The sequence below is a fragment of the Delphinus delphis genome, chromosome 14 (genome assembly GCF_949987515.2).
Source record: "Delphinus delphis chromosome 14, mDelDel1.2, whole genome shotgun sequence".
Classification (NCBI taxonomy): domain Eukaryota; kingdom Metazoa; phylum Chordata; class Mammalia; order Artiodactyla; family Delphinidae; genus Delphinus; species Delphinus delphis.
The window spans coordinates 81,571,421-81,591,365 of record NC_082696.1 but is presented as its reverse complement, the minus strand read 5'-3'; the positions used below and the strand labels follow the sequence as shown (position 1 = coordinate 81,591,365).

The 19,945-nt window shown below is 44.9% G+C and overlaps 1 protein-coding gene across 1 annotated transcript in view; it reads left to right on the top strand.

The window, feature by feature from the left end:
* Nucleotides 1-19,945, top strand: part of COL19A1 (collagen type XIX alpha 1 chain) — a 351,475-nt gene that overhangs the window by 317,208 nt on the left and 14,322 nt on the right. Inside the window, exons 40-47 of the mRNA XM_060030452.1 lie at nt 209-262; nt 5,373-5,417; nt 8,514-8,558; nt 8,662-8,724; nt 12,922-12,957; nt 13,093-13,137; nt 15,735-15,905; nt 17,425-17,491. Coding sequence (XP_059886435.1) covers nt 209-262; nt 5,373-5,417; nt 8,514-8,558; nt 8,662-8,724; nt 12,922-12,957; nt 13,093-13,137; nt 15,735-15,905; nt 17,425-17,491 — 526 coding nt within the window. The remainder of the gene's footprint in view (nt 1-208; nt 263-5,372; nt 5,418-8,513; nt 8,559-8,661; nt 8,725-12,921; nt 12,958-13,092; nt 13,138-15,734; nt 15,906-17,424; nt 17,492-19,945) is intronic.

The window sequence follows — 19,945 nt, the reverse complement described above, 5'->3', positions numbered from 1 at the left end:
TCCAGGGAATAGCTTTATTTTCAAACTGTTCCCAAATATCAAATGCAAGAATACAGTTGCTTGAAAATAGAGCGTACTATTTACTTGCTAAATTACCAATTGATGTTTGAGGGAGTATTTTTTAGGCAAAAAATATCTTTGCTTTTGAAATCAATGCTTAAAAACCTTTTGACCATTGCTTCTGTGTTCTTATGTTCATATTTAACAGGGAGAACCTGGTGTGATGGGGTTGCCAGGATTAGAAGGATTTCCTGGTATAAAGGTAAGTGCAGGGTTAGACGTGTGATCACTGACTCAACATTCAAAAATGTTTGTGGAGCACCTACTGCTGGACCAGGAACTGTTTTAGCTTTGGGGATGTATAAGGGAACAAAAGAGACAAAAATTATGTTGTAAGCAGGGGATACAGAAACTAAAAGAATAAACACAAATAACGAAATAATATTGTTGGTAAGTGCTGTGGAAAGAAAAAGTAGAGGCAGGTTGAGGGCATCAGGAGTGCGGAAGGGAAGGGTATCATTTTAAATCAGGTGGTCTGAGAACGCAAGAACAGAGCAAAGACTTGGAAGAGGTAGGGGGCAGTTAGCCAAGCCCCCTCAAGCCAGAACGAAGAATGTTCCAGGCAAGGTGAATAAGTTCTAGAGATGTAGTGTATAGCAAGGTGACACTAGGTAACCGTGCTAAACTGTACGCTTGAAATCTGCTAAACGTTTTCACCACACACACACGCGCACACACACACAGTGACCTGTGTGAGGTCATAGGGATGTGAATTACTTTGATTGCGGTGATCATTTCACAATGTATACGTATATCAAATCATCATGCTGTACACCTTAAACATATACAACTAAAAAATTTTTTTTAAAAGAAGAAAAAAACAGCAGGTCTAAATGCCCTGAGGCAGAGCATTCCTGGTACATCCAAGGAGACCCGGGGAGTGAGCGAGGGGATATGGTAGGAGATGAGGTCAGAGAGGTGGGGTGGCAGTTAGGAGCAGCCCCGCCATGTTGAGGTCAATGCTACTCACTGGCCGGTGCAGTACCAGTGCCAGTCTGCAGACTCGTTATGGACTCTGGGGCAAGGTGAGCACAGAGATGGAGAGAAAGCATTTAAGCAACTTGTCTGGCAGCTTGACTTTTGACGTTGCCATGATATCCAGACATGTGACCAGTAGACTCACCTTGGATCATGATGCATTAGAAAATAAATAAGTAAGTAAACTGCTCCTTCACCACAGGTAGTTTAAGAAGCACTAATTAATAAAGAGGCTTACCAGCCATTGTAAGGACTTTATCCTTCACTCTGAGGGAATACGGAGCCAGCGGTGGTTTCTGAGTAGTAGAGTGATGGGGCCCACAGCTGGAGAGTGAGGATGGGGCAGGGAAGACACTGTTCCTGTAGACAGGGGGAGTGGTGTCGGCTCAGATAAGAGCAGAAACGGTGGCGGTCCTGAGGAGCAGATAGGTTATGGACGTGCTGTGAAGGCAGAGCGACAGGATTGATGGAATGTGGGTCTGAGAGAAGAGTCAAGGACGGCTCCATGGTGTTGACCTGAGCAACTGTCATGGCAGGGCGTCATCAACAGAAACGAGGAAAGCTACAGATAGACAATGATCCAGAGTATGATTTTGGACATGGGACTGAGTTTGGAAGTATCTATTAGACAGCAAAGTGAGGGTATTGAGTAGGCAGTACAATATAAAAGTATGGAGTTTAAAAAAAAGTCTAAGGGAATTCCCTGGCAGTCCAGTGGTTAAGAATCCACACTTCCACTGCAGAGGGCATGGGTTCGATCCCTGGTAGGGGAGCTAAAATCCCACATGCTGCATGGTGCGGCCAAAAATTAAATAATAATAATAATAAAGTGTCTAAGATATGGATTGCTTGTCTAAGCATATAGATGCTGTCTGAAAGTCAGAAGGCTGGATAAGATCACCAAGAGAATGACAGTAGATTCTTTTAAAAGAGAAGAGGATCGGTCAACTATACTCCAATAAAAATTCATTTAAAAGACAAACAATTAAAAACAAAAAGAGTGTTGTTTATTCACTCAAAAAAATGGAAGAGGGTCAAGGACTGAGCCCCGAGGCCCTCCAACATTAAGATCAGGAAGAAAAGGGGGAATGAGTAAGGGAGACTGAGGAGGAGTGACCAGGGAAATAGGAGGAAATGTTGGCTTCCTGGAAATCAAGCAAAGATCACGTAGCAAGAAGAGAGAGTGAAAATCTGTCTCAATCCTACAGATAGGTCAAGTAGGATGGGGTCAAGTAGGATGGCAGAGTACTGACATTGGATTCAGCAATATAGAGGTCACGTATCACCAGAGGAGTGATTACTGTTTCACTGTGTTGGTAGGACCAATTGCTGGACTTGAATGGGTTTAAGAGAGAATGACAAAACAAGATTTAGAGACAGCAAATACAGTTTAAACAGTGCTTAAGGAGTTTTGCTGCAAAGGAAAGTAAAGAAATGGGCCAGCAGCTGCTGGAGAAGATAGGGCAAGCTTTGCTAAAACGAACTTTAAGACCACAGAAGTAGCAGACTGTTACTGTGCTGAAGAAAGGGGAGGGGGATGACGAGATAGGAGGAGAGGCGAGAATTGCTGGAATGACATCCTTAGATAGCTAAGAGGAAAGGGGACCTAGAGCATAAATGCAGGGTTTGGCCTCAAAGAGAAGCATGGATAGTTCATCTATGGTAACTGTTGGGAAATCAGAGAACAGGGGCACAGATGCTGGTATGTGGGCCCATGAATTGGTTGGAGTCTATAGAGGTTCTTTTCTGATTGCTTCAGTTTTCTCAGAGATGGAGGAGTCCAGGTCATCATCTGAGAGTGTGGTAGGGAGAAGAGGTTGGAGATTTAAGGAGAAGGTCTTCTCAGAGAGAGGGAAAATCCAGGGACCAGAGAGTGTGATGGCTGAGCAGAACCCCCTAGAGCAGCGGTCCCCAACCCCCGGGCCTCGGCGGGTCCGTGGCCTGTTAGGAACTGGGCCGCCCAGCAGGAGGGGAGCGGCAGGCGAGCGAGTGAAGCTGCGTCTGTATTTATAGCCGCTCCCCATGGCTCGTAGTACCGCCCGAGCTCCGCCTCCCGTCAGCATTATGGTGAGCTGTGTAATTATTTCACTATATATTACAATGTAATAATAATAGAAATAAAGTGCACAATAAATGTAATGTGCTCAAATCATCCCGAAACCATCTCCCCTCCCCCACCCCGGTCTGTGGAAAAATTGTCTTCCACAAAACCGGTCCCTGGTGCCAAAAAGTTGGGGACCGCTACCCTAGAGGTTCATGGTCATGAACTGAAGTGAGATTATGTACCACGTACATACGCTCAGGCAAAGGCCCAGAACAGGAGGGGAGCTGGCTTTAAACAAGCCTCCGGTTTTGACAAGCGAGTGCAAGAAGCAAGAATGGGCCAGGAAGCCAACAGTATACACAAGGGAGTGATTATAACAAGCCACTGTGGAATTTAAACTAGATAAATAAGGAGGAGAGGCCATCTAGGCAATGAAGGATAATGAAAAATTTGTATCATGGATGGATTAGAGATCTTGGTGACATCAAAAGTTTTGGGGGTTCAAAGTACTCAAGGGAGTGGTTTAGAATGATGGAAGATGGTGGTCCAAGGTTGGAATGCGTGCAGTGGAGGTTATGGAGGGATATAGTTATTGTTTTTGACAAGGTCTCAGGTATAGCTATGGAAATAAGAGGCCCCACCATTAGGGGAGAGTGGTTCAAAGAACTGTGAGACCCGATTGTTGGAAGGAACATCTTACCAGAGAGGAGCCCTCTTAACATTCACCTTTATCAGATATGCAAATGTTTCCATTGAATGAACAGCTCCAGTATATTCATTTCCAGGGTAAAAATCCTGTAATTAAAAAAGGGCAGAGTGGAACTGACAAGGATTCCCTGTTTACATCCTTCACCCATTTTTCTACTAGTTCTTTTTTTTTTTTTTTGGACTGTAGCTATGCTTTATATATTAAAGATACTACTTCTATCTTATATGGTGGAGGCTTTATCCTGGTTGGTCCTTGCCTCTCATTTTTATGTTTAATCTTATTCTATATGTAAATATAACTTTTATGTGGTCAAATGTAAAACTGTTTTCCTTTATGATTTCTTATTCTGCTTTTATGCACTAAATGACTTTCATTCTCATTCTCAAGCAAAATCAGATAATATGACTTGATTTTCTTCTAGTTCTTATTAATTCATTTTATTTTTATATAATCTATATGGAATTTATATGGAGTATAATGCAAAGAAGGGAATCAGATTTTTTCAAAGAAATTATTCAGTTATGAGCACTATTTGTTGAATAATACAGCCCTTTCATTACTAAAATTCTATTATAAATGTTGGTTTGTTTCTGAGGTTTCTGTTATATTGCATTGATATACTGCTTAATCTTGGGCCAGTATTCCATTATTGCAATTATTATAGCTTTATGGTATGTTGAAATATGATATTGCTAACCTCTTTATTATTCTTCTTTTATTTTTTCTCTTATCCTCGACTATATTTATTATCCCAAGTGAACTTTAATATCATTTGATCAAGCCGCAATTTGTAAAAATTGCATTAATTTATAAATTAGTTTGGGTGGTAGTGACACCTTTATAGCACTGTCATGCCCTCCAAGAACAAAACATCTCTCTCCATTTAATCAAGTCTTCTTTTATGTCCCTTAGGGAACTTTGGAAGTTTTTTAATGTAGATTCTGCTCAACAAAAAATGACCATTTTACTACCCCATATATAATCAGAGGTATTTTTAGCCTTGTCGACTTTATCTAAAATACCACATTGCCTTTGGAAAAAGGGTTGAGTCAGTCCACTGTTCAGAGCAATTCCAGGGCTCTTCTTATTGGCCTAAAGAGGAGAAGCTACAACATCCCCAGTTCTAAACACATTTATTCTAACCTACATCCAATGAGACAAGTACAGCGAAAGCTTTTTAGAAGACATTCAGTGTGCTTAGCTTTTAAGTATTAGTGATGAATTACTTTTGAATATGTGGAATAAAACTGTTGACTGATTTTACCTGTAATATGGATGGGGTTCTGTTTAAAAGAATAGGTCACAGAAATGATACCATGAATGCTCGTTTTCATTAAGATTATTATTTGCTTTGGTTTTATGGGGGAAAAAAAAAAGAGAGAGAGAGAACTTTAGTAGGTTCCATTGGCTGCAGTTTTCATCTTGTTCTTTTCCCATCTGGGCTCTAGCTTCACCCAGCTGATACGGATAACATTTATAAGTTCCAAAGAGAAGCTTTACCAAATCCAAATTATTACTTGAGCATTAATTTCATCGGTGGAGATTTTATAGATATCATTATAAATAGTACATTTTTTCCAGGGAGATCGAGGCCCGGCAGGTCCCCCTGGAGTGGCGGGAATCTCGGTGAGTCCAGATTCTCTCATGTTGGTTTCACGGGCACCGACCGTCAGAAGGGCTGGGAGCACGCAGTGACTCCTTAAACCTCCGGTTTAAAAAGCAGAACCATCCGTCCCCCTCCCACCTCAAGAATGCTCCTTTCTTTATTTTCATCTTTTAAATTTTTTTCTTTGTTTTTTTCTCCCCAACTCACTTTCACATGGGAAGGGGAAGCCCAGTGACCTGCGTCAACACATTAAGATAGCACAGCTCTGAGAAGCTTGTTGGGTTTCTCTATTCCTGTCATAGTTCAAGGTTTCTTGATCCTCAAAAGGCAAAGTCCTCAGGCACGTGCTTCAGGACCTTCTTATTAAGCTGCCATCTGCCTGAGTTTTCCCTCAGCCAGGTGTTATTAGCAGAGCTTTATGGCTGCTAATGTGTCCTCGTAAACTAGCCCTTCCAGCCTCTCAATCATTTTTGTTGCTCTCTGTGTCCAATGTTTTAATGTGTCCAGTGTTTTAATCTCATCAAGGTCTTTCCAGATGAATAGGAAGTGCTCCAGGAAAGGTTAAAATCATTCCTCTGAGCCCTAGGGATTATTCTGATCTTCATTCATGAGGCTCTAATTAAAACTTTGTGGTCAGGCTTGATGAATAAGAGCCCGCTTATCCTCGCTAGCTGCCCCTGCAGGGTGGGCCAGGGTAGGAAAGTCAACGGAAACCGTGTGCTTCAGTCACAGGAACATGAGGAAGATGAGAAAGGGCCCTACCATCTCCACCCAGCACCATTCAGACCCTCCTACCACCACCCCGCAGCACCCATCCTTCAAAAGGAGGGTAGCCACTCTATTTAGTTGCTAAATCTAACGACAAAAAAATAAAAACCCATCCACACTCCATAGCAAAGCATCCTGTATGAAGGATAACATCCCCTTAATTAGCTGCTTTAGGGCTTCCCTGGTGGCACAGTGGTTGAGAGTCCGCCTGCCGATGCAGGGGACACGGGTTCGTGCCCTGGTCCGCGAAGATCCCACGTGCCGCGGAGCGGCTGGGCCCGTGAGCCGTGGCCGCTGAGCCTGCACGTCCGGAGCCTGTGCTCCGCAACGGGAGAGGCCACAGCAGTGAGAGGCCTGCGTACCACAAAAAAAAAAAACAGTAACATGAAAATATTTTCTTTAGCAAGCACTGCAGAATTTTTGGTACACGAAAGCATTCTTCTTGACGACTGGCTCACACTGTCCCCCTCCTCCCGCCTTCCCCTGCTCACTACCACTCCTAGCAACATATTCGCAGCTGTTTGTGCAATTGCCCTGAGTCCCCTACAACCCGCCTCAGGGTGCCTTCACAGCCTGTTTGTTTCCACCTGGTATAATGAAGTGTAATGCCCCACAGTGCTCACTCAGGTGGAACTATAAATTCCTTTCAGCCATTACCCTAGACTGAGTCTACCTTCAAAGAAAAGATACTGGCAACCATTGAAAGTACTGAGAAAATCAGTGACAGGATCAAAAGATGATCCAAATGAAGAATTCCAAGGATACTTTGAAGGATGCAGCATGATGGAAATTAGAGGCTAGCCTGCCACTTGTTGGGATGTCCAAGATGTAATACATTTACCTAAAATGCAGCTTTCCTATCTCATCATTAAGAAGATTAACTGACAATGACAGAAATAGGGAAGGGTAAACATTTTGCACGCTGCAAATATACAACTGGGTAGTTAAAAGTGCACCTCTCTTTTTTATAACTGGACCTTACTGTGGCTCGGAAAAATGAATTAGTTCGAAGCTTCTGGAAATAGTGACAGTTACACAACAGTGTGAATGTACTCGATGCCGCTGAATTGTTCACATAAAATGGCTAAAATGGTAGCTTTCGCTTTTGTATATTTCACCACAATAAAAGACTTTTAAGGTGATGGTTCTGGTTGAAGCAGGGATGTGTCTACCTGCTCAGCACATCACAGGCCTCTGCTGAGAGCCAAGCGGCCCCGTCCTGCTCTTCCTGGAACAGAGCTGTCTGTTTCCTCCTAGTGCACTCAGGCCCTCCAGGGCCTTCCCCAGGGCTCTTCCTCCCCTCCCTCCCAGGATGGCGTGTGGGCAGAGGGGGCAGCATGCCCTCCCCGGGGCCTCCGAGGTCCCTGCCAGCACTCCCCAGCCTTTGGGATCTTTGTCTGGAGTTCCAGGCCCAAGCACCCTGCACCCCTGAGGCCATGCCAAGACCCTTTGGGATACTGGCTTTCTCAGCCCTAACACATCCCCCAACTCAGGTCCGTGGGATTCCAGGCACTCCTGCTGCAGGCGGGCGGTGGGAGCCCGGATGCCATCTCGGGGCCTTGTGTCTGCCTCGCCTCGGTACTCAGCTGTAGCTGACCTGCCAGGCGGTCTGCTCCCAGAGTTCCATACAGCAAGTGCGGAAAATGGCCTCCCTCTGCATTCCCTTGCAACCCACTGGGATTTCCATGGTCTCAGTCCCACACCTGCATCTCCAACCACAAGAGGTTCAAGGTGCAGGCGGCGGCTCTTTCTCAAAGGCAGGATCCTTAGGCCTGGCCTGGACGCTTGGGCTCGTGTCCACTGCCGTCTCTGCTGGTGCATTTTCCTCTCTCATCCCTCCTGTGGTCTCTCTAGCCCACGGTTTCTCCGTCCTCAGTCTTCCAGGCTGCGGTACGCTGGGTCACACCAACCTTGTCCTCTCCTTTCAACAAAACGGCCTTTCAAACCAACCATGCTTCTTTTCAGGCTATCTCACTATGAACTGAAAAAGCTTCTTGTGAAAATCAAAATCTAGGAAGGACTCCTTTGACCCACCGTGCCCTCCTTCCCCCTAAAGTAAAGAGGATCTGCCCATCAAGAGGGATTTCCAGAAATGAGGATACACTGGCTTAATATTTTCAAAAGGCTTATCCTCCCTCCCATACCACACACCCCTATGTGCACTGAGGGACTGCCGTCCCTTCTGCCCAGTGCAGTGTGGTTTCCGGGACTCTGGCCGGTAGGGATGCCAGGTCGGGGTAGAGCCGCACCTGCAGCACAGGTGGTGCACGCACAGGTGGGGGAGGGAAGCACGTGGCCTCATTCAGTAATCTGGCTCCTAACATTTCCCCCTTGGCTTCCTTTCCCAGGGGAAACCCGGGGCCCCAGGCCCTCCAGGAATTCCAGGAGAGCCGGTCAGTTGCCCATTCCTTACTTAGCCGTGGTCCTTGTGTTGTACTGTATGCAGCTTCAAAGCTCTTCTTCGCAGCTAATGTTTGTCTGTGGCCATGTCTACAGGGTGAGAGAGGGCCTGTTGGAGACATAGGTTTCCCTGGACCAGAAGGACCCTCAGGAAAGCCCGTAAGTCCTTTATCTATTATTTGCCAGTTTAAGAAATGTTCTAAGCATTGCCTCTTTACCTCTCTCTTCAGAAAGTCTGAGACTGGAATAAGTAGTTTCCAAGTAAGTAAGCGCAGGTCTGCAAATGGCTTTGCGGGGTGTGGTTCTCACGGAGTGCCCAGCTCTCTGTGAGTATCTCTATGTCTTAAACCACAGTGAGAACAGTGAGGTCTTTTGTTTCAAATGTCAGGAAATCAGACTCATTATTTCTCAGGTCTGAGGTCCTCAGCAGAGCTAAAACATGAAATGGCCTGTCATATCCTGAAATACAAAGACTCGCAGATGTAATATCTGTGTGTTCAGCTAGAGAGGAAAGAAGCTCTTGTATCAGATTCCCTCCTTTACCTGTGGGCCTTGTTCTTACACGTTCATAAATCACTGCTGTCAAATACATCATCCCCTCCTGTCCTAGAAGAGCTCTTGGCTACTGATATATAATATTGATGTGACATTGTAACAACCATTCCTACTAATTCAACTCAATCCCACATATTGTCAGCTCATCCCTGCCGTTTGCTAAGGATGTGCTGGGCCCCGAGGGAGGGGATATAAAGAGGAATAGACATACCTCACTCTCGGTTGCGCTTTTTGTAGAAGTCCCTGCTCCCTTTGCTTGTTTCTGCGCCGTGGGGTGGGTGGGAAGGGGGTGCTGTTAGGAGAAGGGGTGCTGAAGGTGACCGCGCAGCGCAGAGTTCAGGAGGCTGCTCAGAATCGGTGAGACCACAGGGTAAGGGCATTCCCTGGCCACAGCCTCCCCAGAGAAGGCGACATGAACGCACGGGAAGTGTACGCAATTTAGAGTCAGGAAGATCTGGGTTTGAGTTATGACTCAAAGGGTTTGTGAGTCACTTAAGCAACGTGACATATGGTAAGACGTCCAGTGCCTGCCGTGGGAGACGCCCCATTAATATTAGTCTCATTCCCTCCCTCCCCTCCCCATCCCAGCCCCTGTAAGCCACTCACAAATGCTTGCCATCCAGTTCCGAGGGGATTATGCAAAAAGCAATCTGTTCACTCAGCAAATACTTCCTGAGCACCTACTACATGCCAAGCACTGGGAGGTTTCAGCTCATCGGATTTACATTCTAGTACAGGGACACAAGACAACAAACAGACACACACAGTCAGGGAGAAGATGATCTGAGCAGGGTGAAGCCCTAGAGTAGAATTTAAATAGGGCAGTCAATAAAGGCCCACCACTCGAGCAAACCCTGCAGGACGGGAGAGCTCAAGCCACGGGGAGGTCAGCAGGGCGGGGAGGCAGGGGGAGCTTGTTCCAAGAAAAAGGAATGGCTAGTAGAGCCTGCCGTGTTGAAGGAAGGGAGGAAGGCCTGAAGGCAGGCGTGAGCTGAGCTAAAGGAGAGGGGCAAAGATACGGAGGGAGAGGCAGCCAGTGGCGGAGCACGAGGAACTTCTAAGCCGGGAATGGAGGGCGGGTTTCATGTGAAGTCTGACGGAGACCCACTGGAGCATCTGTAGCAGGGAAGGAAAATGACTGGACTGCATTTCAAGGAGTACTGTGAGTTCTGTGCGGAGGGCACACCGTAGGGAACGGAACTCTGAAGCGTCGCCATAATCCCCATGAGAAACACAGATGGTGGGAAGAGGAGATCTAGGGTGTGCACTGAAGGTAGAGCCAGCTACACTCGCTGATGGATCAGACAGATGCAGAGTGGGAGGAAGAGACCGGTCAAAGCTGTGGTTTGGGGTCTGAGCAACCGGGTCAGGGTGGTATGTTTCGTGACATGGGTGGGTTTGGGAGGAAAAACTGAGCTCTCTGTTGTAAAACTTCATGTTGAAGCACTAGTAGACATCCAAGTGGATTTCTAGTCAAGTAGGCAGTGTATATGTGCCTCTGTAATTAATGGAGAGGCCAGGACTGGAGAGACTGATTTGGGTCTTTCAACCTGAGCCTGGATGCAGTGGGGTCACTGCGAATTGGGAAGAGAACAGGGCTGTTAGGAGAGGATATGGCAGAAAGACGGAGAAGGAGCAGCCAGTGAGATGTGAAGAAAACCAGGCGAAGGCGGTTTCCTGGATGTGGAGGGAGGTAAGTGTTGAAGAGAAACGAGAGGAAAACAAACAGAAAAGTAACAAAGGAGCTGACAATTCTCCCCCACGTTTGGAAATGTGGACCTCATTGCGGGGAGAGTACAGCACGGTAGGATCTTGATGAAGAATGACCCCGTTGAGAGGGGACATTTGAAGATACAAGAGAGTGGACTTAGAGTGAGGAGAGAAGACTCCCAAGTGGAAACTGGTGTTTACAAGGAACAGGGCAGAGCAACCTTCTCACGGGGAGGGGGCGGGCGGAAGTCCGAGTACGCATGCGCACAGGTGCGTGGCTCTGGCGGCGGGGATGTGAGCGGGTCCTCTGCTGTGATTTTCTCAGTGAAGGACGGAAGTCATCAGTTGACCATGAGGAGTGGGGTGGTGATGCTGGAGGTTTCGTGAGACAGGAAAATATGTGCAAGTACTTCTGGAAAGAAGGAGTCAAGTCAGGAAATACAGAAGGATGGCTGGTGATGCAGAGGGGCTGCTTGGGAGCTGCTGCCATACCTGTAGATCAGAACACCTGAGTGAGGGTAACCCTTCTTCACCCACAGTCAGCTGCTCAGACGCAGGTGTGCAGCGGAGGGAAAGCTGATTATACTTTCTGAGTTAGAAAAAAATAGGGTTCTTGCAGATAAGTGAGACGAGGGGGATAGAGGTAAATCCACTGAGGTTTTTGTAAAAATTTCTGAAAGCAGAACTCACCCCCCCCCCCACCGTGGAGAATAAGTTAGTAACGCCTTCATAGAAAAGAGAACACACATGAGAGTCATTGATGAATTACAAGAGACAAAAAATTATCTATAGATTTATTCATTTTCTTGTATTGTTACCAAAAACATGAATTATATTTTTATTTATTTTTTATTTATATATATTTATTTATATTTATTTATATATTTTTTTATTTTTTATTTATTTTTTTATCTTCTTTTATTCAATTAACACAGTTGTTTCTTTCACATCCTCTCCTTCATCAGCTTCATCCTTTTTTGCTTGTGTTTCTGGATGACATAAATCCTTTGAACCTGATGCTTTGGGCAACGTGGTCTTAGTTAAAGTGCCCTAGATAATTCCCAGGCTGTTCAGGAAGGCCGAGGGACTCTGGTTGGGTTCCCAACTGTGGCAGGTGTTAGTGTGATTTACAGCAGTGAAAACACAGACCTTTCTGCAGGTCCATCCTTGCAGACTGCACTCCAGCACAATCAGAGTCTCCCAGGCTTTTCAGAGGAGCAAGTCCATGCACCTGCCTGCTGGCTAAGAAATCATTTCCTCACCTTGGTCTCCCTCTTCAACAAATCGCAGAAACGTACCTGCTGTCTCACTGTCAGTATCTGATGGGACCCCAGGTGCTCACCCTTCTTAACGCCTCCCAGTCGGTGGTCGCCTCCCAAGCTTATAAATCTGTAAGCAGGATTGGGCTTTATTACCACCTCCAGAACTGCCATGTATAGTTCGGGAAACTTCCAGTTTACTAAGAAAAAGCCACTATTTAATACTCTCAGAAAACATGATTACGGATTTCTCACTGTCCTTTCCTATTTTCTAACTGAAAAATAACAATCGTTCTCTGGCTGACAGTTTATTTCATAGTGGCATCTGGCTCTGGCCATGTTATGAGATTTCTCAAGCAGCAACGGAGACCATTTACTGAGAATGACTTTCTTTGGTAGGAAAATTGTTAGAAGGGAACAATAAATGCCGTACACCAGCCAACCAGTGCCATAGGGAACCTTCTTATTTCTCAGAATGTACCTAATGGAATAAGTAAGGAAAATAACCCTGTTGACTATTTACAGTGAGCTAGGCATTTTCTGTTATTTCCCTAAATCCTTAGTTTTAAGGCCCTTATTTTATCCTGACTTTATAAGTGGAGAAGCTGACGTTATTAAGGTTAAGTAAATTGTCTGAAGTAAATGGAACTTGCAAGTGACAGAGTCAGAATTTAAACTTGGGGCTGACTCTATCGATTTTGTTTTCCATTTCACCGCACTGCCTCACCAAAATCTCAGTAGAAATAAGTGCTTGAAACTTTACCCTCTTGTTGCATTTAACTATGTCTGTTAATGCAGAATGAGAAATATTGATCATTTTTTGTCTTTACAGGGAATAAATGGGAAAGATGGATTACCAGGTGCGCAGGTATGGAAAATACTGTTGAAAATAAATGTTCTAATGCAAAACTACATCCAGATTACCTGCCAGAGCTCCCGATCCAGCAGCTTGATGAGAAATCTTGGCACACAGTGATTTTTAGCGCTGACATTTGTTTTTCAGGGCATCATGGGTAAGCCTGGAGAGAGAGGCCCCAAAGGAGAACGGGTATGTACATTCCTACTGTGATTGTTATTTAAGTCTGTCTCCACAACTGCCCCCTCATTTGAGTTACACAGTTATGGTCGTAGACCCCCTCGAAATCTCCGCATATGAAAAGGCTGGGGTATTTGTGATCCAAGGTCTCTGCCAGGCATAAAATGGGACCATTCAGGGAAACAGGATCAGGGCGTATTGCAGATACCCCTACCTGGTTCGCCTTTATTCACAACTAAATCTGGTTTGCTGTTCCAGTTTGGAAAGCTTCTATCAGCCTCCTGTCTCAGACACCTGTCCCTACGGTAACTATCACCCGTGTGTTCTTTACCTGAAGTAGGGTTTCTCCACCTCAGCACTGTTACTCTCTGGGGCAGATAATTCTTTGTCACAGGTGCCTGTCCTGTGCTTTGTAAGATGTTTAGCTGCATCCCTGGCCTCTACCCACTAGACACTGTACAACCAACCTCCCTCCAAAAATGTCTCCTTGCAACTCCAAATGCCTCCCTGGGAGCAGAGGAGTTGTCAAGACCCCCTGAGCTGGGGGAATAATACTAGGCTGAGTAAGGGGGGCTGGTGAGGGGTGAGAGAAAGACAAAGGGGAAATGAACATATAGAGCTACTAGTAATGCCAGTCACGGCGTACGCTTTTCTTTTCATTGTTTTGGTTGTTGATGTCATTGTTGCAGCTTCCCATTCTCTTCTCTAAGGAACCTTAGCATTTTCTGCTAGAAATGGATTCATTCCATGGCAACATGTTCCTTGAGCATTGTTATTCAGAGGGGTTCTAGCGAGGGCTTGCGTGTGTGTGTGTGTGCGCGCGCGTGCGCACGCACGTGCACACACGTTCTTGTGTACTGGTGTCTAGTTTACTTATTATTACCCAAATAATCCATGCTAACTGAAGGAAACACAAAAATAGAGATAATATAAAGAAAAAAAGCCTACCTTATCCCACTACACAGAGATATTTTGGACATATTTCCATCTCACTGTTATACATCATATACACGTTTGCTCAATGCATCGGTACAAGTGAATATATACTTTTCAAAAAATTGGTTCATACTGTTTCGTAAGTGAATTCTTTCACCTAATATATGACGACCATCTTTCCATGTCAGTAAATCTAGATCCACGTGGACATTTTAGTGGCTATATGTTATTCCACTGTTTGGATATACCTTTTCCAAGGTATTTGGAAAATACCCTGCCCCCTTTTCCTGGGTATTTAGGATCTTTCTAATTTTCATGATAAAAAACCTTACTATAATGAACATCCGTGTGCCTAAAGTATAAATGATTTTACTCGTGTTTATTTTGCGCATGCTCAAAGTGTGCTAGTGGTTCTTTTCTTTCTTTCTTTTTTAATCTTAGTCATCTCCAATATTTCTCCAGATGCAAGCTGGGTTGATATACTTGTATGAGACATATTTTTATAACCAAGACAGTAGAATTGAAATTAGGTCCAACTGTTTTTCTTCTTTCTACATGGCTTCTTTCTATATCTCTTCATTTATGACCAAATAGATCTTTGTAATTGTTCATTCATTTTTATTATTTTTTAAATCAGGAGAAATAGAGTTTGGACTTCTGCAGAATAGTCACAAATAAAAGAATCATACAGTGAAACACCGGGCAGGTCAATGCACCATTCTTTCACATTCAGTGTGATCATCACCTCCTGGAACTGTGGAACTGAATGTTTGAAATGTGGTACTGAGACACCTGCTCAGTCACACACGCGTATTCTCTCATTCACATTCTCCCCCTCTCTCTCTCTCTCTCACCCCCTCCCTCTTTCATACTCTCATGCACGGACACATACAGTAGTAGACACCTTGCAGGATCAAAGTCTACACTAACGAAACTTCTTCTCAGATTCAGGCACATCTAATTTATTATGCATCTTAATCAATGAATTCTCTTACAGTTTATTTACATTATTGAACGAATGACCTCAGTGATGACTCTCCAGTGACCTACTTTGAACCTTCCCAAAGCCTCCCTTTCTCACCTTCCTGACTCTTTAAGATACACTGCGCACGCACACACTCACACACACACATACACGTGTGCATGTAAAACACGGGCACAGAAACCAACCCACAGAAACTATTAAAGACCAAGCATATGGGAAAAAGCAGAAAAAAGGAAAAACACATGATTTAGGAGAGCTTTTGAGTGTCCTGAAGCTTTTCCGAGTGAAAGCTTTCAGTGATGAAATCTTCTTAACCATCTTCCTTCCTTATTGAAAAGGAGACCCAAGCCTGAAGTGACAGCTGCTGTTGACTTTCAAAAGTGGCATCACTCTAGACTGGCACCCGGGTACAAGTAACATCGTCACTAACTTTGAACTGAGTGCTTTCCACGTGTCGGCTTGTTCTAGGCCCTTTACCTGAGTTAACTCACTTCTCAGCATCGCCTATTCAGTGGATACTCTTAATAACCCCACTTTAGGGAGAGGACGCAGGGTGGAGCGAGCTCGATTCACTTTACCCCAGGCCTCACAGCTAGTACGGGCCAGTATGAATCCAGAACCTCTGCTTTTAGCCACAGCTAACGTGCTTCTAGAAGAGCTCATTCTTATTCATGTTTCTCCTTAACAGGGTGATCAGGGAATTCCAGGAGACCGAGGCCCACAGGGTGAACGCGGAAAACCAGGCCTTCCAGGCATAAAGGGAGCCATAGGTCCTATGGGGCCCCCAGGAAATAAGGGCTCCCCGGGCTCCCCGGGGCACCAAGGCCTTCCAGGCCACCCAGGCCTCCCCGGCTCCCCGGTAAGTGGGCGAGGAACTCGTGGCTGGGACTGACCACGTGTCCCTTTTACAACAAGAGCAGTCATAAACCTTTCAAGATTAATATAATGAACCTAAGCTGGCTTCTACAAGGGTGGCAATAGCTGTCATTTATTTCAAGTTATGTGTGGACTCCCCCTCTTAGTACTCACTAAACATCCCTCAATAGAGACTCACAACTAACCTGGGAGGACAGGTGACCTGTCCATCTGCCTTGACGAATGCAGAAGCCGAGTGCCGACCTGTCCAACGTCACAGTTATCCAGTGGATCAGACCCAGGCCTGACCGACTCTGAGCCCACACTCTTCCATACTGTCCATAATGTCCCCTTACACTACCCAGAAAACACACGTCTGCTTCACGTTAACACTCCATTCTGTTGACAATCAGAACAACACATCTGCCCTGTACGGTGCTTTGAAGTGGAAACCTGTTAGGCCAAGAAAGAGTGTTCGGCTAAGGAAGCCCATGTCCTTATGAGCATCGTCAGGAGGCTGGTGGATGGCCATTCCACGGAGAACTGAATCCGAAAATATCCACATCAGGAAGAAAGGGGAGCCCTAGCGTGAGGCCAGGGGGTTAAGGACATGCCGTCCTCAGATAGTCAGCCAATGCCAGAGATTGGGCCGAATTGGGCGTTCCCACCATGTGCTTTTGTTTACCCACTCTGCCTGCACTCTGCGTGAATGAAGCCTCTACAGTGAACCCTCAGGGCTGTGTCAGCACGTGGTATTAGATGCATTCGTTCAAGTTCATTTGCCCCATAAACAGTGAACGTAAAATATTGAAATTGGAACCGTTCTGTCCCACAGAAATCATCGCTTTATGAGTAACAACATACTTTGAAACCCTAACCATCATGAAAAATAATAGCTCCCTTTTAAAAATGTCAAGGTATTATAGTAAAACGTTACGTTATAAATGTGAGATACCATTTTAAATGTTAGGTTCTTTGTCGAATTCATGGAGATTTATTTGTCAAGGGGTTAAAAATTCAACTGGCGTCGTTTACCTCCTCCGCTTCACCAGCTCCCGCTACATTTTCTGTCAAGGAAAGGAAATTGCTTAATACAAGTGTGCTTACGATGTGCAGATTGCAAATAAACTTCACCATGAAATGGGTAAAACTTGGTAAGTTTTATCCCATGAACAAAACATGCTGAAGAATCATTCAGCGTACTTGGAGTTCTCTTCCTTCGAAGATACATAATAAAATCAGTTAGATATTGACTTTACCAGTGTCCGGGGATTAGTTACAGGTTAAGAATGTGCCTGGGGTGGTCCCGTCATAACACTGGTTCAAATTACTTCAGAAAATGAAGTAATAGGAAATGCCTTTCCTAATCGTGTGAAATCTTATAGGAAGTATGTTCGTATCGCTGGTTACGGTGCCGGCCCACAGCTTGTAAAGCACTGTAGTTATGCACTTCTTCCCAGCATTTCTGTTCTTTATTCACTTGTGCTAGGTTCTGCATTAACAGGCCTTTTTTCTCTCTTTAGGCTGATGTGGTTTCATTTGAAGAAATAAAGAAGTATATTAATCAAGAGGTTCTGAGGATTTTTGAAGGTGAGATTTGCTTAATACACATTTCGGAAGTTCCCCGCCCCCCCCCCCCCCCCCCAGCTGTAGGGAGTCCCTCTAGCAGCGTTCTCCAACGATGGCAGTGCAGCTGCAGCAAGCAAAGAATCATTTTTCCTTTTGTTGGGGGGGGGGGGGCAAGGTGAAGGGAGAGGATACATTTCTAAATGGTTTTTAAAAATCAAAATAATATTGCATGACATGGGAAACGATCAGAAATTCAAATCTGTGTCCACAAATAAAGTTTCGTTGGAGTGCAGTCCTACTCCTTCCTTTATGTATTTTCTCTGGTTGCTTTCATGCTGGACAGGAGGATTGAGTATGTGACAGGGACCGTATAGCCTGTAAATCCTTAAAGATGTACTATGCGACCCTTCGCGGAGAAAGTTTTCTGACGCCTGATGTAGATCCTTTAATAATGCAGCCTAAGATAGCATTCCTTAAAAAAAAAGTCTCCATGTCACACTGTTGATTCATTTTGAGTTTTCAGTTAACTAACAACCCTCTGTGTGCCTTATACGAACTTCTAAAAATCAGGGGTTTCTCATTACGCGCTGCGTTCATTTTTACAACGTTAAGTGTGTGGTTTTATGTTTCTTCTTACTCAGTTTCAAGTGGTTGGTGTTCAAACATCATTCTCACCTGAAAATATCTTTTGGAATCTTGTCTCATAGGGCAGGCTGGCTGACCCGCATAACTTCGTGTCATCTCTCAATTTCCTAGGCATGTCATCATTCTAATTGTTGCTAGAAATGTGGACTAAGGAGGGTTAGGGCTAAATGCCATTGCGTTTGTCCTGCTCGTTCGTAAATCATCTATGAATCTATGGTATTAACGAGTTCTGAATCCATACAGCTGTCTTAAAATCCACTCTACATCTCTTTCTTTAGTCACAAGGATATTACATGATTTAATCAAATGATTTGCTAAACTCAAGATCGCGCCCCTCAACTGTGAGCTTATAAGGTGGGAATTATTTGAGAAAATAAATCTACATTGGCTGGTGGTTCCCGCTTCTTTTGCAAAGCATCCTTCCTTTGCTAAGCTAAAAATGCGTTGTTGAATTTTGCAAGCAGTAGGATTACAAGATGCCCTGATTTCCTCTTAAATCTTTCACTGCCAACATGGAGTTAGCCTCTCTCCAGGAAGCCCTGAATATTTTAAGCAGTAGTTAGATTTAGAGACCAAAAATCTCTCGGTGCTTGAGGGCACATTATCTTATTTCACGTGAGCACTTGAGAGAGAACAGATTAGCCCAGGGACTTTTGGTAGCTTCAGTGACAAAATAGAAAAAAAATGTTTTTTCAAAGGTCATGAATTCATGCTGTTGATTTCCCTTCACATTGATCCCTGCGAAGTACCTTTACCTTGCTCTGACATGATAGTTTATTAATACAATTGTCTGCTCTTTTTTTTTTCTGAGCTACCAGTTTTCTCTTTGTAATTTTCCTTTTGCCCTTACATTTTAGAATCTCCTTTTATCACGTCCGTGATCTCTTATCTCAGGCAGCTTTAACGGGGAGCTTCAATTTCTTAAAATACTTTACATAAAAACACAGAGTAAATAGTTCTGTGGTTAATTAGTCTAAGTTTTTAAAGGCTGGTTAAGGAGGTCAGAAAATATAGCCAGGCACTCTCAGAAAAACGTGACATGCGGAGATACAGGAGGTGTCCGTGTTGCAAGTCCTGGGGACACTGGATAAAGGCAGAGCCCTGGTGGCCTGCCCAGCAGGGGAGGCGCCACACGGCCCTCTCAGGCCACCGGGAGGGTCCTCCCAGGAAGGGCTGTCGGCCTCCTGAGGACGGAGGTCACGGAAGCTGGGCCACTCACGACCCATCTGTCCCACCCCCTCTCCCCCAGGCTGGTGAGGCCCAGTAGAGTGGTCAGTGCCCCCCGCAGAGGCCCCAGATGTCTTGGCGTCAAGACAATATTCTCAAGTGGCCCCAAAGCAAATTTTTTCCTGAGACTTCCAGACTCTGAGACTCCAAATGCGATCCCCCCTCTCTTTTTATCTCTGTTGGCCCCAGCCCTACAAAATCGTCTTCTCCCGAACAAAGTTGTACCTGGAACCCAGAATTTAGTTATTCGGCACTTTAGTTCATTTGTCCCAAGATTATTTCAGGTCAGTCCATGTCATCTTCCACTTCAAAGTCACCTTTTCCATTGCCTCTGAACACCATTTATAAAAGAGAAAAACAAAATCCTCCATTTTCACAAATCTTAGAGCTCCAGGGTCACAGTTCTCCTTTTCAGAAAGCTTTCTCCGTAAAAGCCAAGATGAATTCTCACGTGTTAAAACAGTTACGGGCTCCAGTGAAGCAGCCCCTGTCTGCCTCTCTCTGGCTGAACCACTTCACAGAGAGCTGTGTCCGTGGCAGCCGATCGCCTCTGCTCCACTCACCCCTGCAAGTCCTCAGCCTCGAGAGGGATCCTCTCTGCTC